This window comes from Magnolia sinica, chromosome 5 (genome assembly GCF_029962835.1).
Source record: "Magnolia sinica isolate HGM2019 chromosome 5, MsV1, whole genome shotgun sequence".
NCBI classification, from domain to species: Eukaryota; Viridiplantae; Streptophyta; class Magnoliopsida; order Magnoliales; family Magnoliaceae; genus Magnolia; species Magnolia sinica.
In genome coordinates, this window is record NC_080577.1 from 20,684,146 (window position 1) to 20,706,907 (window position 22,762).

At 41.1% G+C, this 22,762-nt stretch overlaps 1 protein-coding gene across 1 annotated transcript in view; it reads right to left on the bottom strand.

Annotated features, from left to right (window-relative positions):
- Positions 1–6,192: 6,192 nt before the first annotated feature.
- The window catches only part of LOC131245699 (myosin-6-like), a 57,200-nt gene continuing 40,630 nt past the window's right edge, over positions 6,193–22,762 (bottom strand). The window contains exons 30-39 of the mRNA XM_058245321.1: positions 17,600–17,761; positions 17,246–17,434; positions 16,354–16,482; positions 16,209–16,279; positions 16,033–16,135; positions 15,854–15,910; positions 8,943–8,999; positions 8,756–8,836; positions 6,950–7,032; positions 6,193–6,863 (exon numbers count right to left, since the gene is read on the bottom strand). Coding sequence (XP_058101304.1) covers positions 6,749–6,863; positions 6,950–7,032; positions 8,756–8,836; positions 8,943–8,999; positions 15,854–15,910; positions 16,033–16,135; positions 16,209–16,279; positions 16,354–16,482; positions 17,246–17,434; positions 17,600–17,761 — 1,047 coding nt within the window. The 3' untranslated portion in view covers positions 6,193–6,748. The remainder of the gene's footprint in view (positions 6,864–6,949; positions 7,033–8,755; positions 8,837–8,942; positions 9,000–15,853; positions 15,911–16,032; positions 16,136–16,208; positions 16,280–16,353; positions 16,483–17,245; positions 17,435–17,599; positions 17,762–22,762) is intronic.

Consider the following 22,762-nt stretch of genomic DNA (forward strand, 5'->3'; position numbering starts at 1 on the left):
GCCAACACACACTTCAAACCGCCTAAATTTCCCAAAATTTCAGCTCCAGATTCATATAAACTGATCGACCAACATCTCCAAAAGGCTCAAGTTGCAAGATAGACGTTAATCTGAGTACGATTGCCGAAATGGGTTGTCAAAACTTCCAAATTTCCACCCCTCCCAACCAATCCTTTTAGAAATTTTGTTTGTGATCATCAACAATAAAAGAATGGTATCAATAAATTAGGCTCAAAAACACAAGCACGGATCAGATCAACCGAAATTATACACAAAAGAACCCCGGCAGCAGGATTCTATCACAATCAAGGAAAAACCATGAAACCCAATTCTCAAAAAACCATAACAATTTAAGGGACTCATTGAATTCCCCCAACATTGACCCATTAGGTGAATTCCCAACAGGCGAGCATTGACGACCGAACGAATCCAAATCAAGGTGAGCAGAGAATCGATGCATTGTGGCAATGCAGTATCATACCTCGGAATAAAATCGAATCCAAACCATGTATTCCTCTCTCAATTCAAAAGAGAAAGAGGGAAACCTAGCTAGCATCAAAAGATTGTTATGAAAATAGAGATGGGTGCTTCCAAATCGTATCCAATATAAAGTAGGTTGGTTTTCCCTGCCAAGTAGAGATCCGTTTGGATTGAAATCAAATTACAAACAGAAATAAACGGTCAAATTACGAGAGATAGAGAGTCTCAGGAAAAGTACCTGTCTCATTGGTTTCAATCAGAAAGGGAGATAAGTTGGATTATCTGGGCCGAATCGGAGGGACCCAGAAAAGGCGAGATTTGGATTTTTCATTTTTAGAGAGAGAGAGAGAGAGAGAGAGAGAGAGAGAGAGAGAGAGAGAGTGGAAATCCAATGGCGGGGAGTCGGAGAGAGACATTCCCTTGGAAGGCGGCACTCCCACAGGAGGGGCCTCTTAACTGTAACAGTTTTGTAATTTTCATGCAAAAGGTTTTTGTATGAGAGAGGGTATCAAAGTTCAACCGGTTGTACAACAACTTACGGTACACCCATAAAATAATTTCCAATATTTCATATAAGTCAAAAATCCTATCCGTCCATTAGGTTGGTTTTATAAAATATATTATAATTTTAAATAATCATCCATATCCATTCATGCATTAGACAACATATTTTTTCCGGTTATCAAGAGCTAGATATTTTTTTTATGGTGTGAACCATATGATTAATGATGGGATGGAATTTTCTGATAATTAGTTTTCATTGTGAGAAGAGACTATTGAAAGTTTTGGATTTTTCATAAAATTTATAGGTTTTAAAATATTCTCTTGCTGGACTGTAACTTGTCGTCCAACCGGTTGAATATGAGACCTTCTCTTTATCTTGCTCGGCCGATAGTTTGTACGGTATCATTCGAGCTGTAAGCTTGTCGCATTGGTGCTCGTATTTCCGTCATCCAAACCGTTGATATCGTAGGGCCCACTTTCGATTGATAATCTTATCAACCTCTCAAAAGGAAGAATACTAACCGTTAACAGGTGGCTGAACATATATACATTTAATGAAGAGAATACAGCAACGGTTCTCAATCAAAGAAAAAAAAATGAAAAAGTATAACTAGGATATCTTCGGCGATTGACTATCGATGGTGAGGCCCATTTTATCAACGGTTTGGATCACTGACGTTGGCCCCACATTCACAAACTGAAAAAGCGGGCGGCGTAAAACCGTCGGACCGTTCATTGCACGAGACACTCTATGCAACGCTGCTAGTACACAGCTCTAGGACCGTAAGTTCTGTACAGCTCCTTCCTCAGGTCACGTGTAAATTATTTGTGCTGATCTAGACCGTTGATCTGAAATCATACCATGTAGGTAGGCCATGTACAAAGACAATGGGCACTGCAATATGGAAGCCACACGATTGATTTTCTAGAAAAGGAACGGTTACATCATTCAAAAGTAAAATGTCAAAACACCGAATGCCCAGAACTATCCCATCACTACGTATTTTTCTGTCTATAGCTCATCCACAAGGTGGACCGTCAGATCAACAGCCTCGACCAGCACTTTTTTGCCACGTGTACCGTAAGAGGGAATGCATTATTCCTTCTTGTTTAATATTAGGCTAGCGTGTGGGCTGCACGTATATACCCAATATGGGGGTAAATGTGTCAATTCGCTGATTTTGAAAGGAAATGGGAGACGTAACGCGGGAGACCGAAATCGTGAACAGCATCTGTTTGACACAGCGCGTATAGCATCCAAGCTCCGTGGGACCCATCATGTTATATATATTAAATCCACTCCGTCCATCTGGTGAAAACCATTACTTTAACCGTAAATAAAAATTATTATATGAAAAAGAGCTCAATGCATCTATATAACTTGGAACAATGTAAAATTGCGCCTAAAACCTCTAAATACAAGCGGTGTAGCCCTGATGAGTATTTTATCTAATTGATTTTTCTGTTTTCCTTTCATAATGGTCATTAGAATCTGATGAATTGGTTTGATGAAATATAAAATCTACATTAGTTCTACACATAAACCAACGGTTAGCATCCCATACCCATTTCTCATAGTAATGTGGCCTACTTGAGTGGTGGATAAAGAATATATTTCGTTCCTTTTACTAGAACATAGGATCACACCTGATGGACGGAGTGGATTTTACAAAGACAATAAGTTGAGCTCACATAGCTTTACTGTTTACGCGCTTGCGGATAACAAGTGTTGCAGAGGATTCCGGTCCTGACGCGCGAGGGTACAAGGCAACGAAGCAGATTGCGTCCAGCCCCGTCTGAATGGAAATCGGTCCGGGCAGGGAATTTGTGGAGCCCACTGTGATGTATTGATTTTATCAACGCCGTTCATCCATTCTTTCAAATAATTATAGGATAGGATGCCAAAAATGAGATTGATCCAAGACTCAAGCTGGCCACACCACATAAAGCAGTGGGCCAATGATGTCCACCGCTGAAAGCTTCTTAGTGCCTACATTGATTTTTATTTGTCATCCAACCTTTTCATAAGGTCAATAAAGCCTAGATGAAGGTAAAACACAAATTTCAGCTTGATCGAAAACTTCTGTAGCCCTCAAGAAGTTATCAACGGTAGAAGTTCACTCCCCATGTTGTGATATACTTGATCATTAAATCTATCTCATTTTTTATAAAATAAATTAAAATGATCTGGAAAAATGGATGAACGGAGTGGATAAAACAGATACATCACGTTGAGCCCTTGCCGGGATCGATTCTGACCAGGCCGTACAAGCCGGGGTAGTACGCAATCCGCTTGCACAAAGCGAACGTGCAGCCAAGTGGCATTTGCTAAATTGTAGCGGGCCCCACTCACGAGTCACAAGCCATGATGAAAGAACAGCTGCGAAAATAATGTGAGTGGGCCCTACTGTACGAGGCCAACTGGATCGGGCGCGGATTGGGTACTTCCCCGCCCGTCCTGATATAGGAACAGTCTAGGGCTCTGAGAGCCAGTGTGATGTATGGATTTTATCCACACGGTCCATGCATTTCTCCACGTCATTTTAAGCTCGGAAACAAAAATTAGAAATATTCAATGCTCAAGTGGACCACGAAATGGAGAATAAAGCTTATGGGTGAAAATTTCTTGAGCGCCATAGAAGTTTTAAATCAAGCTGATATTTGTGTTTTACCTTCATCCAGGTCTTTATGACCTTATGAACAGGTTGGATGAAAAATAAACCTCCCGGTGAACCCTATGAAGGTTTCAACGGTAAGTGTCATTAACACCGCTGCTTCGTATGGTGTGGCCCACTTGAACATTGGATATGACTCATTTTTGTGATGCCAGACTAAAATGACATGGAAAAATGCATGAACGGTGTGGATAAAATCCATACATGACAGTGACTCTCGGAGCCCCAGCCTGTTCCTCAATCTGCGTCAAACTGAATCTAGCTGCATTGTGCAGAAGAGTGATGGATAAAGGCTGTCAAGCTCACATGCACTCCAAAAAGATGGGGGTGTCGTAACCTTGTAACAAAGTAACGGCTGTTACAGTACGGAAACATATGAGGAAATTGAAAGATGGAAAATGGAAAAAGTATTATACAATGTAATAGCTATTCTACTGATGTCAGTTGTACGTAACATTAGTTTTACCCAATTATAGTTCTTGCATATGAAAACTTTGATTCTTATAAAAGCATTGGAATGGATTGTCATCAGGAAAAAAGATATTTAAGTAATTTGGATGTCATTTTAAATTTTCAATTCAGGTAAGTTCATCTTTTTTCCTCTCCAAGTGTATAAACCATTACCCGCCCTCTCTCTCTCTCTCTCTCTCTTCCTTTTTCCGTCTTTTTATCATACTCTCTCTCTCCCCTCACATGTGACATACCTACTAGTCTATTTAAATAACTTTAAAATAAGAATAGACCCTAAGATTCTATTATTTTTTGTCATTACAACATGGAAAACCTATATTGGACTGATGCATCAACCATTATGACACCATTATAAAAGTCGTGCAGGCTTGCATGAGTTTTCAGCTATGTGAGTTAAATGAACTGGAGCTCCAAAAGCGATGCTGCACCCCTCTGCGACTAGTTTTAAATTATGCCAGTCATACTATCCTAGCCATTGGACTTCTGCACGAAAATGGCAGTGGTCATTTTTCCTCAATTCTTAAAATCATGGGGCCAGCATGATTTTTAGGCCATAACCGATACCCATTCTTCTACACTTCTGCCAAGTCTACTTGAGAACTAATGTCTAGAAAATGTCCAATTCATTCTGTTTTGGTTTTTGAAGGTATCAGTTCAGAATCCGTTGCAACGCTGTCATTGGCTTCTTACTCTATAGTATTGTAGATTTGCAAAAGCCCATAAAATTTTGAAATTTGAGGGCCAAAAAGTTTCATTTGGCAATGCTATCAGGAATGTGCTAGAATCACTTAAAATGGTATTAGAAGGGCAGCGATTTAAGATGCACAAGTGTTTCGCGAGTGGGGCAAGTGTGGATTGAGATTGGCATAGAGCTTTTGTCACTGATTCCTCTCAGTTCAGCATTTGCAGTAATTTGATTGTGGAGACGAGAGCACTAACAGACGGGTTTCAGTAATATTCATCATATTGTTGTTGAAAGTGCTCACAGATATGGTAAATGACGACCAAATGAAAGATTGGTTCCTTTTTGCATTGGCTGAAGATCTCCTTCGTCCAGTGTTTCGGGAAAGAGTACAATTGCAAATCATCCAGTAAATCATGTAGTCTAAGTTCTTTCTTTCACCAACCATCTATTGTTTCACCTTTCTTTTGCGTCTGAGGGAGTGTTTGAATGCACCATATTTCATGAAATATCATAAAATCTTAACACCCTAAACTATTTTTGGATGATACATTGCTTGTTCAAATGTTTTGGATGGTGTTTTGGAGGCTGTCTTATACAGTTATAACCCTCCTTTGATGCATCGGAATTCCTTTGATCAATAAAGCTCAATCCATTCCCTTTGATTGCTCATCTTTTTGGTATCCACCGCAGAGATGAGAACCCCCAGTACCATAGATACATTACTACCATGCAATCCCATGTCAACATGACTTTCATAATCAATGCCACACAAATGTCCAGTTAAAACAATATGTGAACGTCCCATCTCATCAGATTTTGGCACACTAGACACTTTCCATAGTGGGACCGACGGAATGCATGTTTCCTCAAACCTGCAGGCAGGTCAGGCAAACCCTGGGTATTGTGTCCAAGTGCAAATTTGTAGAGAGGAAATCTTCATCAGCCCCGGATCCCATCAACACAGGAGTAACAAGTATTCCTTTCTTTTCTTTTCTTTTTTTCTCTTTCTTTATTATTTCTTTTTTCCTTTGTAATTGAAGAATCACCATTGGTGCTGGTCCCTGTTTCATGATTAATGGTGCTATGCAATGGACGAGTTATAAAAATTTTGACTGAAGATGGCCCACAGCCCTTGCCTAAACCTGTTGGGTTCAAGCCTATAAGAGACCCACAAGCCAGGCCTCAGCCACATAATGAGGCTCAGCTAATAAGCAAGCCGAGAGCCTACCCAGGCCCTACATCCTACATTCATACGTGGATATCCCAAGGATGTAGGGAAGGTCGCCAAAATGCTCCATCTCACAAGCAGTGATTACGTCTCGTTACCATTACATAAATCAAGCCCAAAGATTCATTTCATACTTGAAGCCGAATACAGAAGCAAAAGAAAACTTGTCATAGATGTAGAGCAATCAAATACAATGCATGGAGTACATGCAACCAAGTGCCATTTACAAACTTCACTCGATTAAATTCTCCAGGAAAAAAATAATAATCCTACAAAATAGATGTAGAGGTGTAAATATCTGTTCCTTGTATCCTAAGGCTTTACAAAGAAAAGGGGAGAAGGATATGGATTCTCCCAAACACACTATAATGGCTGAATGCTTACTTTTACCTACAAAGAATGCCTCCCCACCAGCGGGGATAGACCAAAAAAAAAAATGAAAAATAAAAATAAAATAAAAAAAATAGAAGACAAACCACACTCACTGGCATGGCAAAATCCATCCCTGCCCCTTCACCTTCCCTAGGAGACTTTACACAACAAAATGCAAAGAATAATTTTACAGCAATGGGCTTGAATATAGAAAAACATGAAGCGAAAAATGGAGGTTGGATTTACATGAGGGACAGATTTCCACCTGCCTCAGGGTGGTTGTGGATATTCACTGATAAAAATAAAATAAAAATTTGAATCCCTTCAACAGCCTCACTCAAGTAAAAATTGGAAGGCTGGGTTCTCGAGAAGCTCGGCCGCAGGTTTGACATCCGAGAAATCCTTCTCTTGAATAGTGTTGGATAGTTCATCAACCGAGAACGGTATGCTGCAGTATGGAAAATTGAAAGCTAGATGCTTAGATTATAAATCCTACTTAACTGATTACTGTAGTGGTGGGACTAAATTTCTCACCTGGAGTTGTCATCCAGCAAAAAGGCATCACTAGCAGCATCATTGGAGTCCTCTGTCATCAGTATTCTCATGCTGCTAATGACCTGCAGAGAGAAAGGATCAAGTTTTTAAAAGAAGTATTCTGCAAACAGGTGATATTGTGGAATTTTATGTGTAAATGGAATAACATCGCATGCAATATGGCCAATTTAGCTAAACAAACTTCACAAGTGACAGAGAGATGAGGTAGATAAAAAGTGCTCTAAAAATTATTCTTTTTTGGTTTTTTGGGTCGCCCCCATAAGCAACAGAACTCCCCCACTCCCTCCCATAAGCGACAGAACTCTCCCTCACTCCCTCTCTCTAGATAATAAATCTTATTACACAACTGGATTAGAGCAGGAACCAATTTGTAAACAAGGGCACAGCTGACACAAGATTTAGCAAGAGAATCTGCAATCTCATTGGCCTCTCCCCACATGGGCATACAAAATGTTTAACCCCACAGCAGAATGCAGTCACATAAAATAAAAAATCACTTCAGCTTCCAAGGCTCAGGAAGGTGACCCAGCCCCCCAACAACTTTTTCGAGTCCCGTTCAGCTAGTACCATCACTCAAAATCTTTTGAAACTTACCCTCAACACCTCCCTAAGAGCCTTTTCCTCCACCTCCCCTGCATTTCTCATGCCAGCCAGGCCAGAGGAACACGTAATTCCATAAGCAGAAGTATCAGAGCTGAGCTTTAGGGCATTTGCACTAGGGAACAATCTGATTGAGGACCAATTGAATTCTTTCTTAAGGAGGGCCCACTTGATGACACTACTTTTTATCCATTAAATAATCTTCAAGATAGACATGCTGGAATCATCAAATATTCAATCATTGCTCTCTTTCTGTACCTCCCAATAGACGTCAAACAAAAACATTCTCCATATAAATCTTCCCCTTCTTCTACATGGACCTGAGCCCCAACTTCTAAACACCACCCTAACTTTTACTTTGAACGCCCACGCAACACCACAGAGGGAAAGGCATATACCCCAAATCCCCTTTGCAGTCTTGCAATGGATTAATAGATGGAGTAACTCTTCCTCATTTCTATAAATGAGACACATGTTCTGTATGGTACGCCAAAAAATCCTTGTGCTTAGGAAGCTTGTAAAGCCTAGGAAAATTATCAGCTAGGGAACTTTTCTTTTTGTTCTTCTCTTTCTTTTGTATAGTTTTTGGCCTTCTTGTTTTCTTTCGTTTTCCTTTTCTTTTGGGTTGCTTCTTGCTCCCTTAAATAAAATTCAAGCTTCAAAAAAAAAAAAAAAAAACCTCTTCACCAAACACTTTACAAATGGTGCTCCAACAATCTGACATGTCCCATTTTCACCCCTTTCAAATCCATCACTATTGATAGAATCATGTTTCCTGCACGCCAACCACTCCAAAGCGCATTCTGCTCCTCCCCTAACTTCCACCACCACTTACAAAGCAAACTCCAGTTTCTTTCTTCTCTGATTCTTGCTACCCCAAAAGCACCTTCCAAGATTTTTTAATATTAACCCATTTTATTGGATAATATCTATGCCAATTCAAGCTTTTTTTGCTATTGGTGTCTCCCTTCTGCAAGCACACATGACATTTTCTTAAACAGCTTCCAATAAATCAGTGATACTAATCCAAAACTTGGAGGTTTTTACTAGAAGTATAAAAAGACAGCCATGAGAAAACATGTACGTATATGAGTAGCCTAAAGTGTCACACTAATACAAGCAAGTGATACATATCCAACATGCATTTAGGTGCCAAAGAAAAGCTTTTCAGACATTAGGACTTACATCTGCGTTAACACTTTTAGTGCCATATTTGTCGTCCCAGTAATTTGTGCATATCCTATAAAGCTGCTGGACACTCAGGACCTGCAGGTAGCAAAAATCAGTAATATGCATAGAGTGTGTGTGTGTGTGTGTGGGTGTGTGTGTGTGTGTGTGTGAGAGAGAGAGAGAGAGAGAGAGAGAGACTTACAGGGCAGAGATCATTGGTGATTTCATCATAGGAAATTCTAGACTTCTGGTGTATAACCTGTACATTAATAAATAAATAAATAAATTGCACAACCATCATCAAAGAAAAGAAACCATGATGGACTGCTACTTTCAGATGGCAATAGTTTACTAGTAGCTCACTCCAGTGCCTCTCTTGATAATTTTGACCAACAAGAAAAGAAATCCTTAAAACTTATTTAAGTGCTTCAAATTGACTATTCTAAATTGAGCTCATAACTATAAAAGAAAAAATTGAGTATCTGATATTTTCCTGGATCTTTTTCCACTAAAGTTCAAGGCAGACTTCTTCGTATGGAGAGCATGGGGCAACAATCTACAGGTTATGCTGCCCTACATAAGAGAGACACGGACACTCCATGTTGAAGCTCAAAATATTGCCACAAATCATGAATGCCTATTATTCAAAAAGGTTCGAGCTCGACCACATCTGAGACAAGCACTACCTAACAGTATCAAAAGGCAGGGGCCAGTCGGCAACATTTTTATATACCATATACCAAAAATAAGCAAACAAACAAAGAACGTGGATTATATGCGTTACTGAATTGCACCCAGTTATACTGATGCTTAGAGAGGGCCTTTCTCGTCCCTGCTTCGAACCTGTCGATCGCTAGAAGGGGAAGGAGCTGTGTAACAGAGAACAGCGAGAGCAATTTGAGACTTGAGACTCGAAGGAAGGGGAATGGACTCTAGTGAGCCAAAAAAGATGGCCAAAAAAGGAAAACCGATATTGGATGCTGTGGTAACAGCCAACGGCCTTTGTTGCGAATTTCCAGCGGAGTGGTCCAAGCCCCACTTCCATAGAGTTTTTGGAAGATTTGGAGAGGTGCTTGAAGTACTTATGCCCAGGATGAAAGGGTCCACGATCATCAGAGGTTTCGCCTTCGTCCGCATGGCTAACTCAAGAGAAAATGAAGGCCATATCGGCACTGAACGGAGCTAGCTTCAGAGGCAGGAAACTAGCAGAAAAACAAGCCAGATACAGTCCATAAGAGGTAAATCAGAGAAATCTGCAGAAGGTCAGTGAGAGACAGAGAAGAAAAAGAAACCAAAGCTCCAGAAATGTTTGCAGCAGCAGAAATTTTCAAGGCAGGCATAAAGCAGGAAAAAGGAAACCACTCAGAGACCTGGTGGCAATTGACATTCCAAGCCATGGAATGAAGTTTTCAGAGAGAAAGAAACCAAGAAGAGGATGCCACCTCAAATCGGAATCGGTGGGTCTGGAGAGGAGGCTCATGGCAGATATGAGGCCCTTGTTCACCCTGTGGTGGCAAAAAGCACATTATTACTCATTTCAGCAATGTCTGGTTATTTCGGTCAGGCCGGGAGCATCAGCAAAAGGCATTGACTCATGTATCTTAGATAATTGAGGTGTTGAAAGAATGACACAGTCATCAAGCACCTCAACGAGTCAGGGATGTGGCCGTCTCTGTGCTCTGAAGAAAACATCAAGAAATTCATCATGGCCTGCACACAAATCAGGGATGATGTGGCTAGGGAGATATGTCGGTGGGAGCAGTGATCTGCTTTGGCAGGGAAGAAAGTTGGTTCCAGCTTTGGGAGCTGCCACTCGAACTTTGAATTCGCAAAATCCTAGTGGAGATTAGAACGTGCATCGGGGAAGTGGTTCAAATCGATCCACTCCAAAGGATGTGAGATGTTGAAAGTTGCCCGAATTTGCATCAGGGAAAAGAAACTTGAGCTTTTGCCAGAGAAGATAACCATCAAAGTCGGGAAGCACAGGTTGGTAATCAGAGGGTGGTAAGAGAACAGAGTAACAGCACCGGAGACTCCAATCAGACAGAAAGCCCAAATGGAATCAAGTAGGGGAAGGAGCAAGAAGAGAGGGTCCACATAGGCTTCCACAGAGAGGAAGCTCAGACTTCGCTGGAAAGAATGATGGAAAAAGGTGGAGCACATACTGGGTACTCCCACAGCCCACCAAACACATGCTACACCCCGAGCAAATAACGGACGAGATAGCTGACATGTGCGAGGAGATGAACGATGCTTTTAATCCAACGAAGGGGATTATGACACATTCTCCCGAGGCCCTCCTCTCATGTGCAATTGAACCTCCAGCAAAAGAGGGTTTAGTAAAGGTAGTGCTGGGTTAAGCTGGCCAATTAATTGGGGTCACTTTCGGAGACAGGGAAGAAGACTATGTAGCATTGTTTCAGTTTATTGAGGAAAAGGGTTGCCAACAACTGCAAGAGCTGCAGGATAAGATCGAACAGAAATCTCCAAAAGGTAGGAGGGAGCTGGAAAACATGGTCTTGACCGTTAATTATAAGAGGGCCAATCCTCAGCCACAAGTGCAGAAAAAGGGAAAAGGATCCACAAATTATCTCAATGAAGGTGCACAGCTGGAATGTACGTGGCCTGGGGTTGTCCACAAAAAAGCCTCCAAATCAGTGATCTCTGCAAGAGGTCAAAATCGCAACTAGTTGCTCTTCAGGAAACAAAACTGCAGGACAAACCAAAGGTTACTAGACTCTATCTGGGGAAGTAAAGCAAAGGACTGGGTATCGCTGAACACAGTGGGATCAGCTTGGGGCATAATGGTGATCTGGGACACCAAAATTTGGGCCAGGGACTGTTGGGTTGGGGAATTTTCTGTTTTGCTGCTGCTGACTGCTGAGAGAGAGGACTTCAGGTTTTCGCTGGGTTTTCTCTTCGGTATATGGTCCTAACAACCCGGGCAGGATCTCATATGTGGGCTGAAATGGACTCTTACCAAAATAGGTGGCAACTACCCTGGTGCATAGGCAGATATTTTAACCTGGTTACATACCCTTTAGAAAAATCTAATGGAGGTCGCATAACCGAAGCATGGACTTCTCTTTACATGAATCTTCTCTCTGGAGAAGGTTGGAGCCGACTATGGCTTGACAATTTGCACTTCAACAAAATTTCTCAAGAAGAGGCATATGGGGTTGGAAAAGTCAATGTTGGAGGATCAGCTAAAATTGGCAATAAAGGAGTTAGGTGGCAATAAAACCCCCAGCCCGGATGGCTTTCCATTGCTTCTTTCAAAAATTTTGAGAGGATGTGAAAAAGGATTTGATGAACTTCATAAATGAATTTGTTGAAGGTGGCCACCTAGCTACAGAATTGGGTGCAACTTTCATTGCTCTCATCCCAAAGGAAGGTGCGAAAGCTTAAAAAATTATAGGCCGATCAGTCTCCTTGGAGACCTTTACAATTTTTTTAGGAAAATCCTGGCTTCAAGATTCTGAGCAGCGTTGTCAAAAGTGATCTCCAAATCTCAAGGGCCATTTGTAAAAGGAAGGCACATAGTGAGCATTGCTTTAGCCGCTCATGAATGCTTACGCTCGACATCGAGCGGTAAAGGAATGGGTGACTTGAAAGCTCGACATAGAAAAAGCTTTCGATCATGTGGATTGGGAATTTTTATACTATATGCAGGGGTGTCTAGGACGTAGACAGAAATGGAGAATATGGATCTCTGTGTGTGCAATCAGCTAAGTTCTTGATCTTGGTAAACGGTTTCCCAAAAGGCTACTTTTCGGTCGAGGGGCTTACAACAAGGCGATCCTCTCTCCCCCTACTTTTCTGGTCATGGTGGAGGCCCAAGGTAGGATGGTGGAAAAAAGGCCTTTTGAGCGGTTTAATTGAAGGTTTCAAGGTAGATAAATCTAAATTCCAGATATCACATCTCCAATTCGCCAATGATATGATGTTTTTTGCCATGCATCAGAAGAAGAGGTCGACAATAAAAATTATCACATGTTTTGAAGTAGTCTCCAGTTTAAAGGTGAACGTAGGCAAAGGCAAGCTTCTCGTGGTGGGTCTTTCAAATGAGGAAGCCATTGGCCTTGCTCAAGTTTTCTGCTGTAGGGTAGCATCATTTCCCTCCTCATACCTCAGTCTCCCCTATGTATAGGCAAGACGCCAAAACATTTGTGCGATAAAGTAATAGAAAGAGAAGAAAGGAAACTCTCAAGTTGGAAAGTAGGCATCTCTTCATTGGTGGAAGATTGACGTTAATCAAGGCGGTGATGTCCAATTTGCCGGTCTATTTTATGTCCCTTTTCTGTTGCCCAAAATCGATGTTAGACAAATTGAAAAAAACTTAGAAGGGATTTTCTATGCCAAGGAGCATTTGACAAACATAAATTATGCCTGATGAAATGAGGAGATGTATGCAAACCTCAGGATGGAGGCACCGGCCTAAGGTCCTTGGAAATGAAAAATGGAGCTCTTCTTGGCAGTTTATGGAGGTTTGGATCAGAGGAAAACTCTATGGAAAGATATCACAGGGAGATAAATTTGAATTCCAGATATCACATCTCCAATTCGCCAATGATATGATGCTTTTTTGCCATGCATCAGAAGAAAAGGTCAACAATATGAGAAAATTTGTCACATGTTTTGAAGCAATCTCCGGTTTAAGAAAAGCGAGCTTCTCGTGGTGGGTCTTTCAAATGAGGAAGCCATCGGCCTTGCTCAAGTTTTTGGTTGTAGGGCAGCATCATTTCCCTCTTCATACCTCGGTCTCCCCTGTATGTACAGGCAAGCCGCCAAAACATTTGTGCAATAAAGTAATAGAAAGAGATGAAAGGAAACTCTCAAGTTCGAAAGTAGGCATCTCTTCATGGACGGAAGATTGACATTAGTCAAGGCGGCGATGTCCAATCTGCCAATCTATTTTATGTCCATTTTCCGTTGCCCAAAATTGATGTTAGACAAATTGAAAAAACTTAAAAGGAATTTTCTATGGAAAGGAGCATTCGACAAACATAAATTATGTCAGATGAAATGAGGAGATGTATGCAAACCTCAAGATGAAGGAGGCACCGGCCTAAGGTCCTTGGAAATGAAAAATGGAGCTCTTCTTGGCAAATGGTTATCGAGGTTTGGATCAGAGGGAAATTCTGTGGAAAGATATCACAGGGAGAAAATATGGGCTTCAAATGGGGGGATAGTGGACCCGGGCTTCATCGCCATATAGAGCCTCACTCACATCTATGGAAATTTGTAGTTTGGCTAAAAGGCAAATTCTTGGAAGGGGTGGCTTTCTCATTGAGAAACAGTTAAAGGATATGCTTTTCGGAGGACATTTGGTTGGGTGATAGTCTGTTACAGGAAGCTCTTCGAAGGTTGGCATGAATCTCTTCTTCAGAAGGTATTCTGGTTGCACACTGCTTCTCAAATAGTTATGAGATGATATAATTTGGGCCTCACCATGTTGTAGGAACCTCTCGGATGAAAAAACCGAAGATCTCGCTAATCTCTTATTGTTACTTCGCCAGGCTAAGCCAGTGGTTGGGGTCAATGATGCCATGATTTGGTCCAAAGAGAAGTTTGGCTGATGCTCCACGAAATCCTTATCCAAATTATTCAGTGCACCCCCCCCCAGAAAGCTCGCCTCATCACACCGCACATATTTGGCACTATGGTGCTCCTCCTAAGTTTGTGGTTTTTGCCTAGTTAGTCAGGAATAATAAAGTGCTAACAACCGACAATCTTCCACGAAAGAATTTGCCACTAACAAACATGTGCATCATGTGTATGAAAGGCGAAAAATCAACAGACCATCACTAATCTCTAATTGTTACTTCGCCAGGCTAAGCCAGTGGTTGGGATCAATGATGCCATGATTTGGTCCAAAGAGAAGTTTGGTTGATGCTCCACGAAATCCTTATCCAAATTATTCAGTGCACCCCCCACCCCCCAAAAAGCTCGCCTCATCACACTGCGCATATTTGGCACTATGGTGCTCCTCCTAAGTTTGTGGTTTTTGCCTGGTTAGTCAGGAATAATAAAGTGCTAACAACCAACAATCTTCCACGAAGGAATTTGCCACTAACAAACATGTGCATCATGTGTATGAAAGGTGAAAAATCAACGGACCATCACTTTCTTCTGCACTTCGGCAAAAGAACTGTGAGCCAATTACTTCTCCCTCTTTGGTACGCAGTGGGTAGTTCCTAAGCCAATGGAGAACTTTCTAGCTTGGCAGGGGGTAGGGATAGGCAAAAAAGGTACAGCCATCTGGAGATTTGTTTCTGGCAGGAATCTGGTCACTTTGGGAGGAAACAAACAATCGTTGTTTCAGAAGTCGAAGTAGTCAGGTTTCAGATTGCTTCAATAGGGCAAAACTGCTTGTTCAGTTGGGCTGTTGCTGTAAATATTGTAGATCTTAGCTTTTTCTTTTCCAGTTCTCTGGTCAGCCTTGTAAATTTTCTTTTTCTTTTTTTTTTTCTTTTGCCAGATAAATAAATTATTGCCTTCCAAAAAAAAAAGAAAAAGAAAATTGCATCCAGTTAAAGAACACATGCTAAGAATGCTTATATTCATGCGTAGCTCCTGTCTCCCCATCAGAGACATGCACACGCGCGCGCAGTGTATCATAGCCAGTATAATCACCATCTTCATAGCCCCTTGACCCAGATATTTGGTGCAGCTTTACAAAGTCTGTTTTCCCAATCAGGAAACCACAAGGATAATCATTTCAACCTGATGGGCGATTCATTAAAGATAACCACATTGAGCCTTAAATCATACTCTGATAGATCAATTTTTGGTTCATCTCCATGTGACCAAACCCAATAGTTCACCAATTTGGTTTCGACAATTGATAAACCAAAAGACCATCGATCAGATAGAATGTCATCCAAGCACTAAAAGTTTCCTCTAAGGAAATAATGAGAGCTGAAATCTGCATTCCTTTTAATAAAATTTGTGTTCCAAGTTTTTTTTTTTTTTTAAAAAAAACATTTTCTATGCATATAGATCTCAAGCAAGCAGTTCAAAATTCATCATGCATCAGGAAGTCTGTTATAGTACACAAAGTTAACCTACAGCAAGCACATTGAAATTATTGATGAATAATATTTTACATACCAAGAACCCAACTGATTGCCTTATGTGCTTGAGTTCATCCCAAGATGAACCTGCATACTGCAAAGTGACAAAATTTCAGATACAGAGAGAAGATCTCTCAATAATCCATAGAATAGAACATAAAGAGTACAAAGCCTTCACTAAGAAGCTAGATATAAGAACACATGCAACAGAACTACCTCATCTTTTGCCACTTGGCAACACCATAGCTCTAATTCAGCCAACCCAGCTTTCACATATTCTCCATTGCTGAAGGTACAGCACTCACGGCGTAGTAGAAGACTGCACCAACATCAAATAATCCTCAGTTATCCTTCTAATGAGATTGTTCCACGACACTGAGAAAGTAGTTTACCTGTTAAAGAGTTGTACGTTAATATGCGAGAAAATCTGAGTAAAGATCTTCTGAATGAGCATTGGAGGCACCTGAAACCAACACTAACTGTTAGCCTTTCTGCGCATAATGGAATGACTCACTTAGTTTGAGAATAATTACATACAAAGTTTTCTTGCACTGTTTTAAGAAGAGCGTTGAGGCTGTCAATAATGCCTTGCCAGTGACTGCTTGTGCGATTTCCAAAAGACCTCCCAGATGACTTAAGCATGCTTGCCCTTGATGTTCTTGGAGCCTGAAATTTCAAGAAACATTTAGCCCCTTTAATACATTAGTGTCTTAATGAGGCAAAACTAACAGAATCAGTAAAAGATGAATAGTAATTCTGAATGTCCTTTAACAGAATTTCATCATTTACTTTGAACTTTAAGGCCCAATCCATAAGAAGTTGGGAACAAATGATTCACTTAAGAAAACAAACCCTTTCCTGTTCAAACATATCTTGTGTTTCTAGATATAGCATCTCTTTACAATAATAATCTCAAGAACACCAAATATCCTTTCTTGTGATTGATAAAGAAATTTTTACGCGGGGGGGGGGGGGGGTCCAACAAGGAGACAGGATAGGGAAACACCACCCTTTATGAGCAGATCTGCAATAGAAGCAGCATCACTCAAATCATGATTATCTTGGCAATGCCATAAACAAGAGAAGCATGTTTTCGTTGTTTAAATGGAAGAATGGAGTCGAACTTTCAAGGTTTAGAAGAAAAAAAATACACCAGGCAGTTCCTTGAACCCAAAAGATATTGCTTTTCACTTACAAATTCTCATGCATAACTTCTACAATTGTGAATGCTTCATAATGAAAAATCATCCAAATTAATTTTCTTTTGATGCAAATTAAAAATAAAAAATAAAAATGAAAACACATTCTGGAAAGTAACACAGGTCATTCAACCAACATTCATACCAAAATATATATATATATATATATTGCTTTCAAGAGATATGATCCAATGAAAGTTGAAAGACCAGCAAAGCAACTATCATTTTACCTGAATACAGTGCGGAAGCAATTTCGACAAATGCTTCTTCAAGTTGTCACGAATCATTCCATATATCTTCTCCACATATGCCGTGAGCTGCTGCTTGAAAAGCAAGGCAGGGTACTTCGCCTCAACTTGGCGTACGACATCAAGTCCACCTACTGCAAGGTTTGATGAAGAAGGCGAAGAGCGGAATCCCTGAGAGAAAATGGCATCATGTACAGGGTAGATGATCAATAATGAGAATCAAGTTTCAATAACTTTGCGACCTTAAAGCATGCACAACAGCACTGACACTTCCATGTGAAACAAGCAATCAAACTTCATAACAATTAAGGAGAAGCAAAAGAAAGGGTTCTTTGCCTGAGTCATCCTTCCAAATAATGTTGTTGCAGGGGGAGGTTTCCGACTTGGAGTTGCTACAGCTGCACCTCCTGCTTTTAGACTCTTTTGTAGGAGAAACAACAAAGTAGACATATTTGATAGCCAGTAAGCCAAATGTTCATTGTTCTCACTCTCCTCATTCTGCATAACAGAAAAGGCGACTTTGATTAAAAAGAATAGCCATGTTACAAATCAGTGCACCTCAACACCAAAAATGAAAATATGTACTCAAACCCAAGAAAAGAAATGAACATGGAGCAGTTCAGAGCAGACCAGAAAAATTGAATGCAAAAAGGTTGGGAAGTGTCGGTAAGCTATATAAAACGCCCAACAAAAGTGAAGATCGCAACCAAGGTTGACTCTATACTCCAGAGCAAGATGAGGTTCAAAAATGAATTTGATGTGGAAAAATTAGAAAAGTGGTGTTTGATTTAAATGAGATGGGTTCTCCCTTGCATTTTATGAAGAAAATTGGCAGATCAAGACGAATCATATGAAGATTTTCAGGGAAGTACGCAAAAGGTTTTGCATTCATAAGGCAGCAGATGTAATATTCTCCTCTCATTTCCAGAAAAGAGAATGTTGAGTGTGGTTGAGTTTAAGAACTCTAGGCCACCTAAGCCTTGTGAATGGTGATTTCAAAATTACTGCTGTAGTTATAGCATCAAAAGTTGAAGTTGTGGGGAGAGGCCTGTGGTTATTTCCCATATCAAGCAGCCTTCGTGTAAGGACACACATTCAATGGGATTTCATTAGGTAATGGTTCCTCAATGAAGAAATAAGGGGGGATATCCATACAATCTTCGATTGGCAGTTATTCAATGGTCGATGTAAGAGGATGGGCTTCAATGTAAGTGGAGTATCTCATTTTCCCGATACTCCTTATGGCTCATCAGCAGGTTTTTAAGATTTCCTTTTTTTCTGAGAATTTGACGAGGAGGTGCTCTCTCTTCACTATTTTTCACTCATTGTCCACCGAGTAATGATACGGCAATTTGCTTGGGGCGATTTGCTGCGTTGTTGCAATATGTCACTGGCCAGGTCACCACTAAATCATTATTGGAGAAAAACTCATATGTAAATGTATTGCATTCATATCATGTATGTTATTATAGTCGTATCGGTAACTCAAATTTACATGTATTGCATATTAGATCAGGTTACCTGAGGCCTCAACCCAAACCCAAACCCAACCCAACCTGGTGGTTTGCTTACAGATGATCAGCCCAGGGCCAGTCAACCCAACCTGATCTGACCTAAACTTTGGGTTGGGCCAGCTGAGTTCAGGTTTAGCCCAACCCATGTTGCATCCCTAGCACCAACTGTAAGGTTGATGCTAAGGGTGCAACTCAGGTAGGTCAAGTCAAGGGTCAACCCCTAGCCAAACCCAACCTCAAGAGTCATCAACCCAAGGTCCAATCCAACACTAGACCCGGACCAATGCACTTCAGGTTTGGTCGGGTTTAACACCTGCAACTAGTAAACTAATAGATTAAATCAACCATCATAGTATTCAAAAACGGTTACCTAACCATCAGTGTAATTTTGTTACCATGGCCCACATAACATCATAGTATTCAAAAATGATTACGCTATGGCCATAATGGCCATTGCATAATGGTAACGTTGGTGCTCATTACACAATGCGGGGATGTACCAGCCAATTTGAAGGGGAAAAAAAAAACTGTAACAGACAAGATTGTTCCCAAATATGTCAAGATGATTGTGTGCATGCCCGGCACCCCTCTTAGACACTTGTGATCAGACCCCGCACCCACACATGGGTGCACGTGTGTGAGCCCGAGTGGGCGCGCACACAAACACCATGTATCCTCACACAAAGGCCCTTTCTATGAAGATGTTGGCCAAACAAAGGAGGTACTGACCTCACCTTTCCACGTCACCCACTTTTTAAGCACCACCATCATCACCTTTTTTAATGGGCCTTTGACTTGATTAAGCCCATGGACTACTGAAGGCCAAAGACCACTTTTAATTTCTCCACTAACTCTCTCTTCTTCTTCTTTTTTTGACAGATAACGAGAAATTTTATACATAGAGAAAAACCAGAAAAACGGAAGGGGACTGACCAGCTGAGATAGCCATTCAGAAACACCCTAGAAAAAACAAATTACAACCATTAAGCTTTTCCACAGAAGAAGCCCATTCAACTATAAAGCAAAAAGCCATACTGATTGTATCCTCTATTAACTTCAAAGTGTCATTAAAGCACTTAACACCAAACTGCCAGAATGGACATCTTCCGGAGTTTAGATCTTTGTTTACCACACTTAACACCCTGCCAGGCTTTCCGCAAACTGCAAACCGAATCTGGAAAAACCCATTGAATCTGAAATCGAGACAGAATTTCAGACCAAATGCAACATGTGAACGGACAATGAACGAATAGATGATCCACAGATTCTTCATTAGCCATACAACATAAGCATATATTTGTGATGCACATGCCTTTTTTTCTCAAGTTGTCCACTATGAGGACCATTTTCTTAGCAATCAGCCATCCAAAAGAAGCTATCTTTGGAGGCACTTGGAATTTCCAGACATAGTGAGAAGAATCTTCTTCAACTAAATGAGGATTCCTAGCAATATGCCTATATAAAGATTTGACTGAAAACAGCCCTTCTTTGTCGAGACGCCAAACTAATTTATCTTCAGAAGACTGGTCCGATTTTGATGCAGGACATGAAAATTAAATATGATATGCAACATCTCAAGCCTTAGATTATACTAATTCAGAAACAATCACATAAAATTCTGCATCCCACACAAAAGTTCAAACATTCAAGCAAGGGGAATCTGTGCGGGTCCAGGCCTACACAGGCTAGGGCTGGATCAGTAAAATTATGGACCCAACGATACTCAAAGGAAAGTAAAAATCATCCACACATGCACAGCAATCGGTCCCTAATCCAAGGGATTCACCAATTCCAATTCAGAGAACCTTAGGGTAAGAAAATGGGCAAATAAATTGAAAGTAATGCAATATAGGGCTAGGTTTAAGGAGAATAGGTATGAGAGGAGTAAAATATGCGGAAATTTAAACCTGGAGATAGTCCCCACGCGCGGATAGCCGGTCAGGCCTGTCGCACGTGCACAGGGGTCTAGCCGCACGTGCGAGGGGGTGCCAAACGCGGAAAGCGCCTCCTTGGCTCTGGTCGGCTAGGGGAGGGCTTCAAAACCCCCAAGTTTCGTATCGATCAGATGTGCGGTCTGTGCGTGGTGATCCGCCGAAGTTTCAGCTTTCCTGCAGAGCCAGAATCTGAAATTCTGCTGTAAAGAGGAAAACTTTTGCAATAAAGGACAGATTGAAGCGCGAATGGTGGTAGGAGATGAAAAATAGAGATGGTAAAGGATGGGGGTGAATTGGGATCGATGCGGCTACGCACCACGGTAGTTAGTCATTCGATGAAGGGAGGGCTTTACACCCAATTGGATTTCCACAACTTGAGAACTCAGAGTAAAAAAAACGCAGAATTTTTATTAAGCTTCAATGAGAAAAAAAACCTACAAGGGGTGCCTATTTATAGGAAAACCCTATACCCCACAACTTGCGCCATGTGTGCAACCTATTATTTGGCGATGAAGTAAACAAAAATAAAAACTAATCAAAGAAATCTAAACCGTCCATGATACTCTAAATAACATTAATAAGTAAAACCTAAAATATGAGATTAATCAGTCTAGTGAGCCACGATCACGAGATCCCATGATGGGCTTTACCTAACTATCGGGCCCACTCCAACGAACCAAAACTCCGTCTTCTAGCTAGGAGGCCCTCCCTGGATGTCGTCATCAATCCAGATCGACGGTAGGGCGCTCCTCCTTGCGAACGTGCGTAGGGGAGGCGGGGTGCGTGTGCGTGTGCGCGTGCACGTGATGTCCCCATCAGGTTTGTTACCCCGAATACGATTAAGCAAAGTGATGTATTCTTTGACTTCTTGGTCACAAAGATTTCTTCTACACAACGGATTCCAATCGACTACTCCCCATAGGATCGAGTAACATGAATCCACTGATGTAAACTAGTTTGGAGCGAGACGGAAAATACACAGAAAGGCTGACGCTAGCGTATCATCGCCCACCCAAATGTCTTCCCATAATCAAGAACGATTACCATTTTCGATTGCAATTCCTGATCCTTTAAGGACTGTCGCCTTATTTGATAAAATTACTTTCCAAAGAGCCGAGGCTTTGTATGAGGAAGAATTCTTTGTCCACCACCCCCCTACTGAGCTACCATACTTGCTTTTGATCAGATTGTTCCAAAGAGATCCATTCTTGGTCCCTAGCCTCCAGGTCCATTTGCCTAATAGAGCCATACTTTTGAGATCTTTTACTCCAGCCCCACCTTCTCGAGTATGCTTACAAACTTCCTTCCAACTAACCAAATGGAACTTTATCTTGTCCTCTTTACCATGCCATAGAAAATCCCTTCCAAGTTTCTCGAGCAAAGCCAAAATTGACGCTGGACATCTGAATAGGGACATAAAATATAGAGGGAGGTTTGATAACGCCACCTTGATAAGGGTGAGCCTACCACCCGGAGATAAGTATCTGCATTTCCATCTAGTTAAGTAGAAACTCACTCTTTCAATCATCTTGTCCCATAAAGCTATTGGGGGTTTACCGATACACAAAGGAAGACCCACAAATGTGGTTGGGAAGAGACCCATCGCACATTGAAAGAACGCAACATACTTTTCGATCTGATCTTCCGCCATATTTGCCCCAAACATTTTAGTCTTTGCCATGTTAACTCTCAAACTGGAGACTACTTCAAAACACCTAATTATGGTCTGCATATTGCTGATTTTATCCTGGTCTACTTCAGAAAACAAAAGCGTGTCATCTGCAAACTGAATATGAGAAATCGAATTTGCCATTCCTTTTACTCTGAAACCATTAATAATACCGACCTCTTGGCCTTTACTTAGCATTCTGGAGAAGGCCTCCCCTACTAGTATGAATAGAAACGGGGACAATGGATCTCCCTGACGAAGACCCTGGAACTACGAAAGAAGCCTTTTGGAGAGCCGTTGATTAAAACAGAAAAGAAGGCCAAGCCCACACATTCCCCAATCCATCTTCGCCATCTATCTCGGAATCCCATCCGTGAGAGCT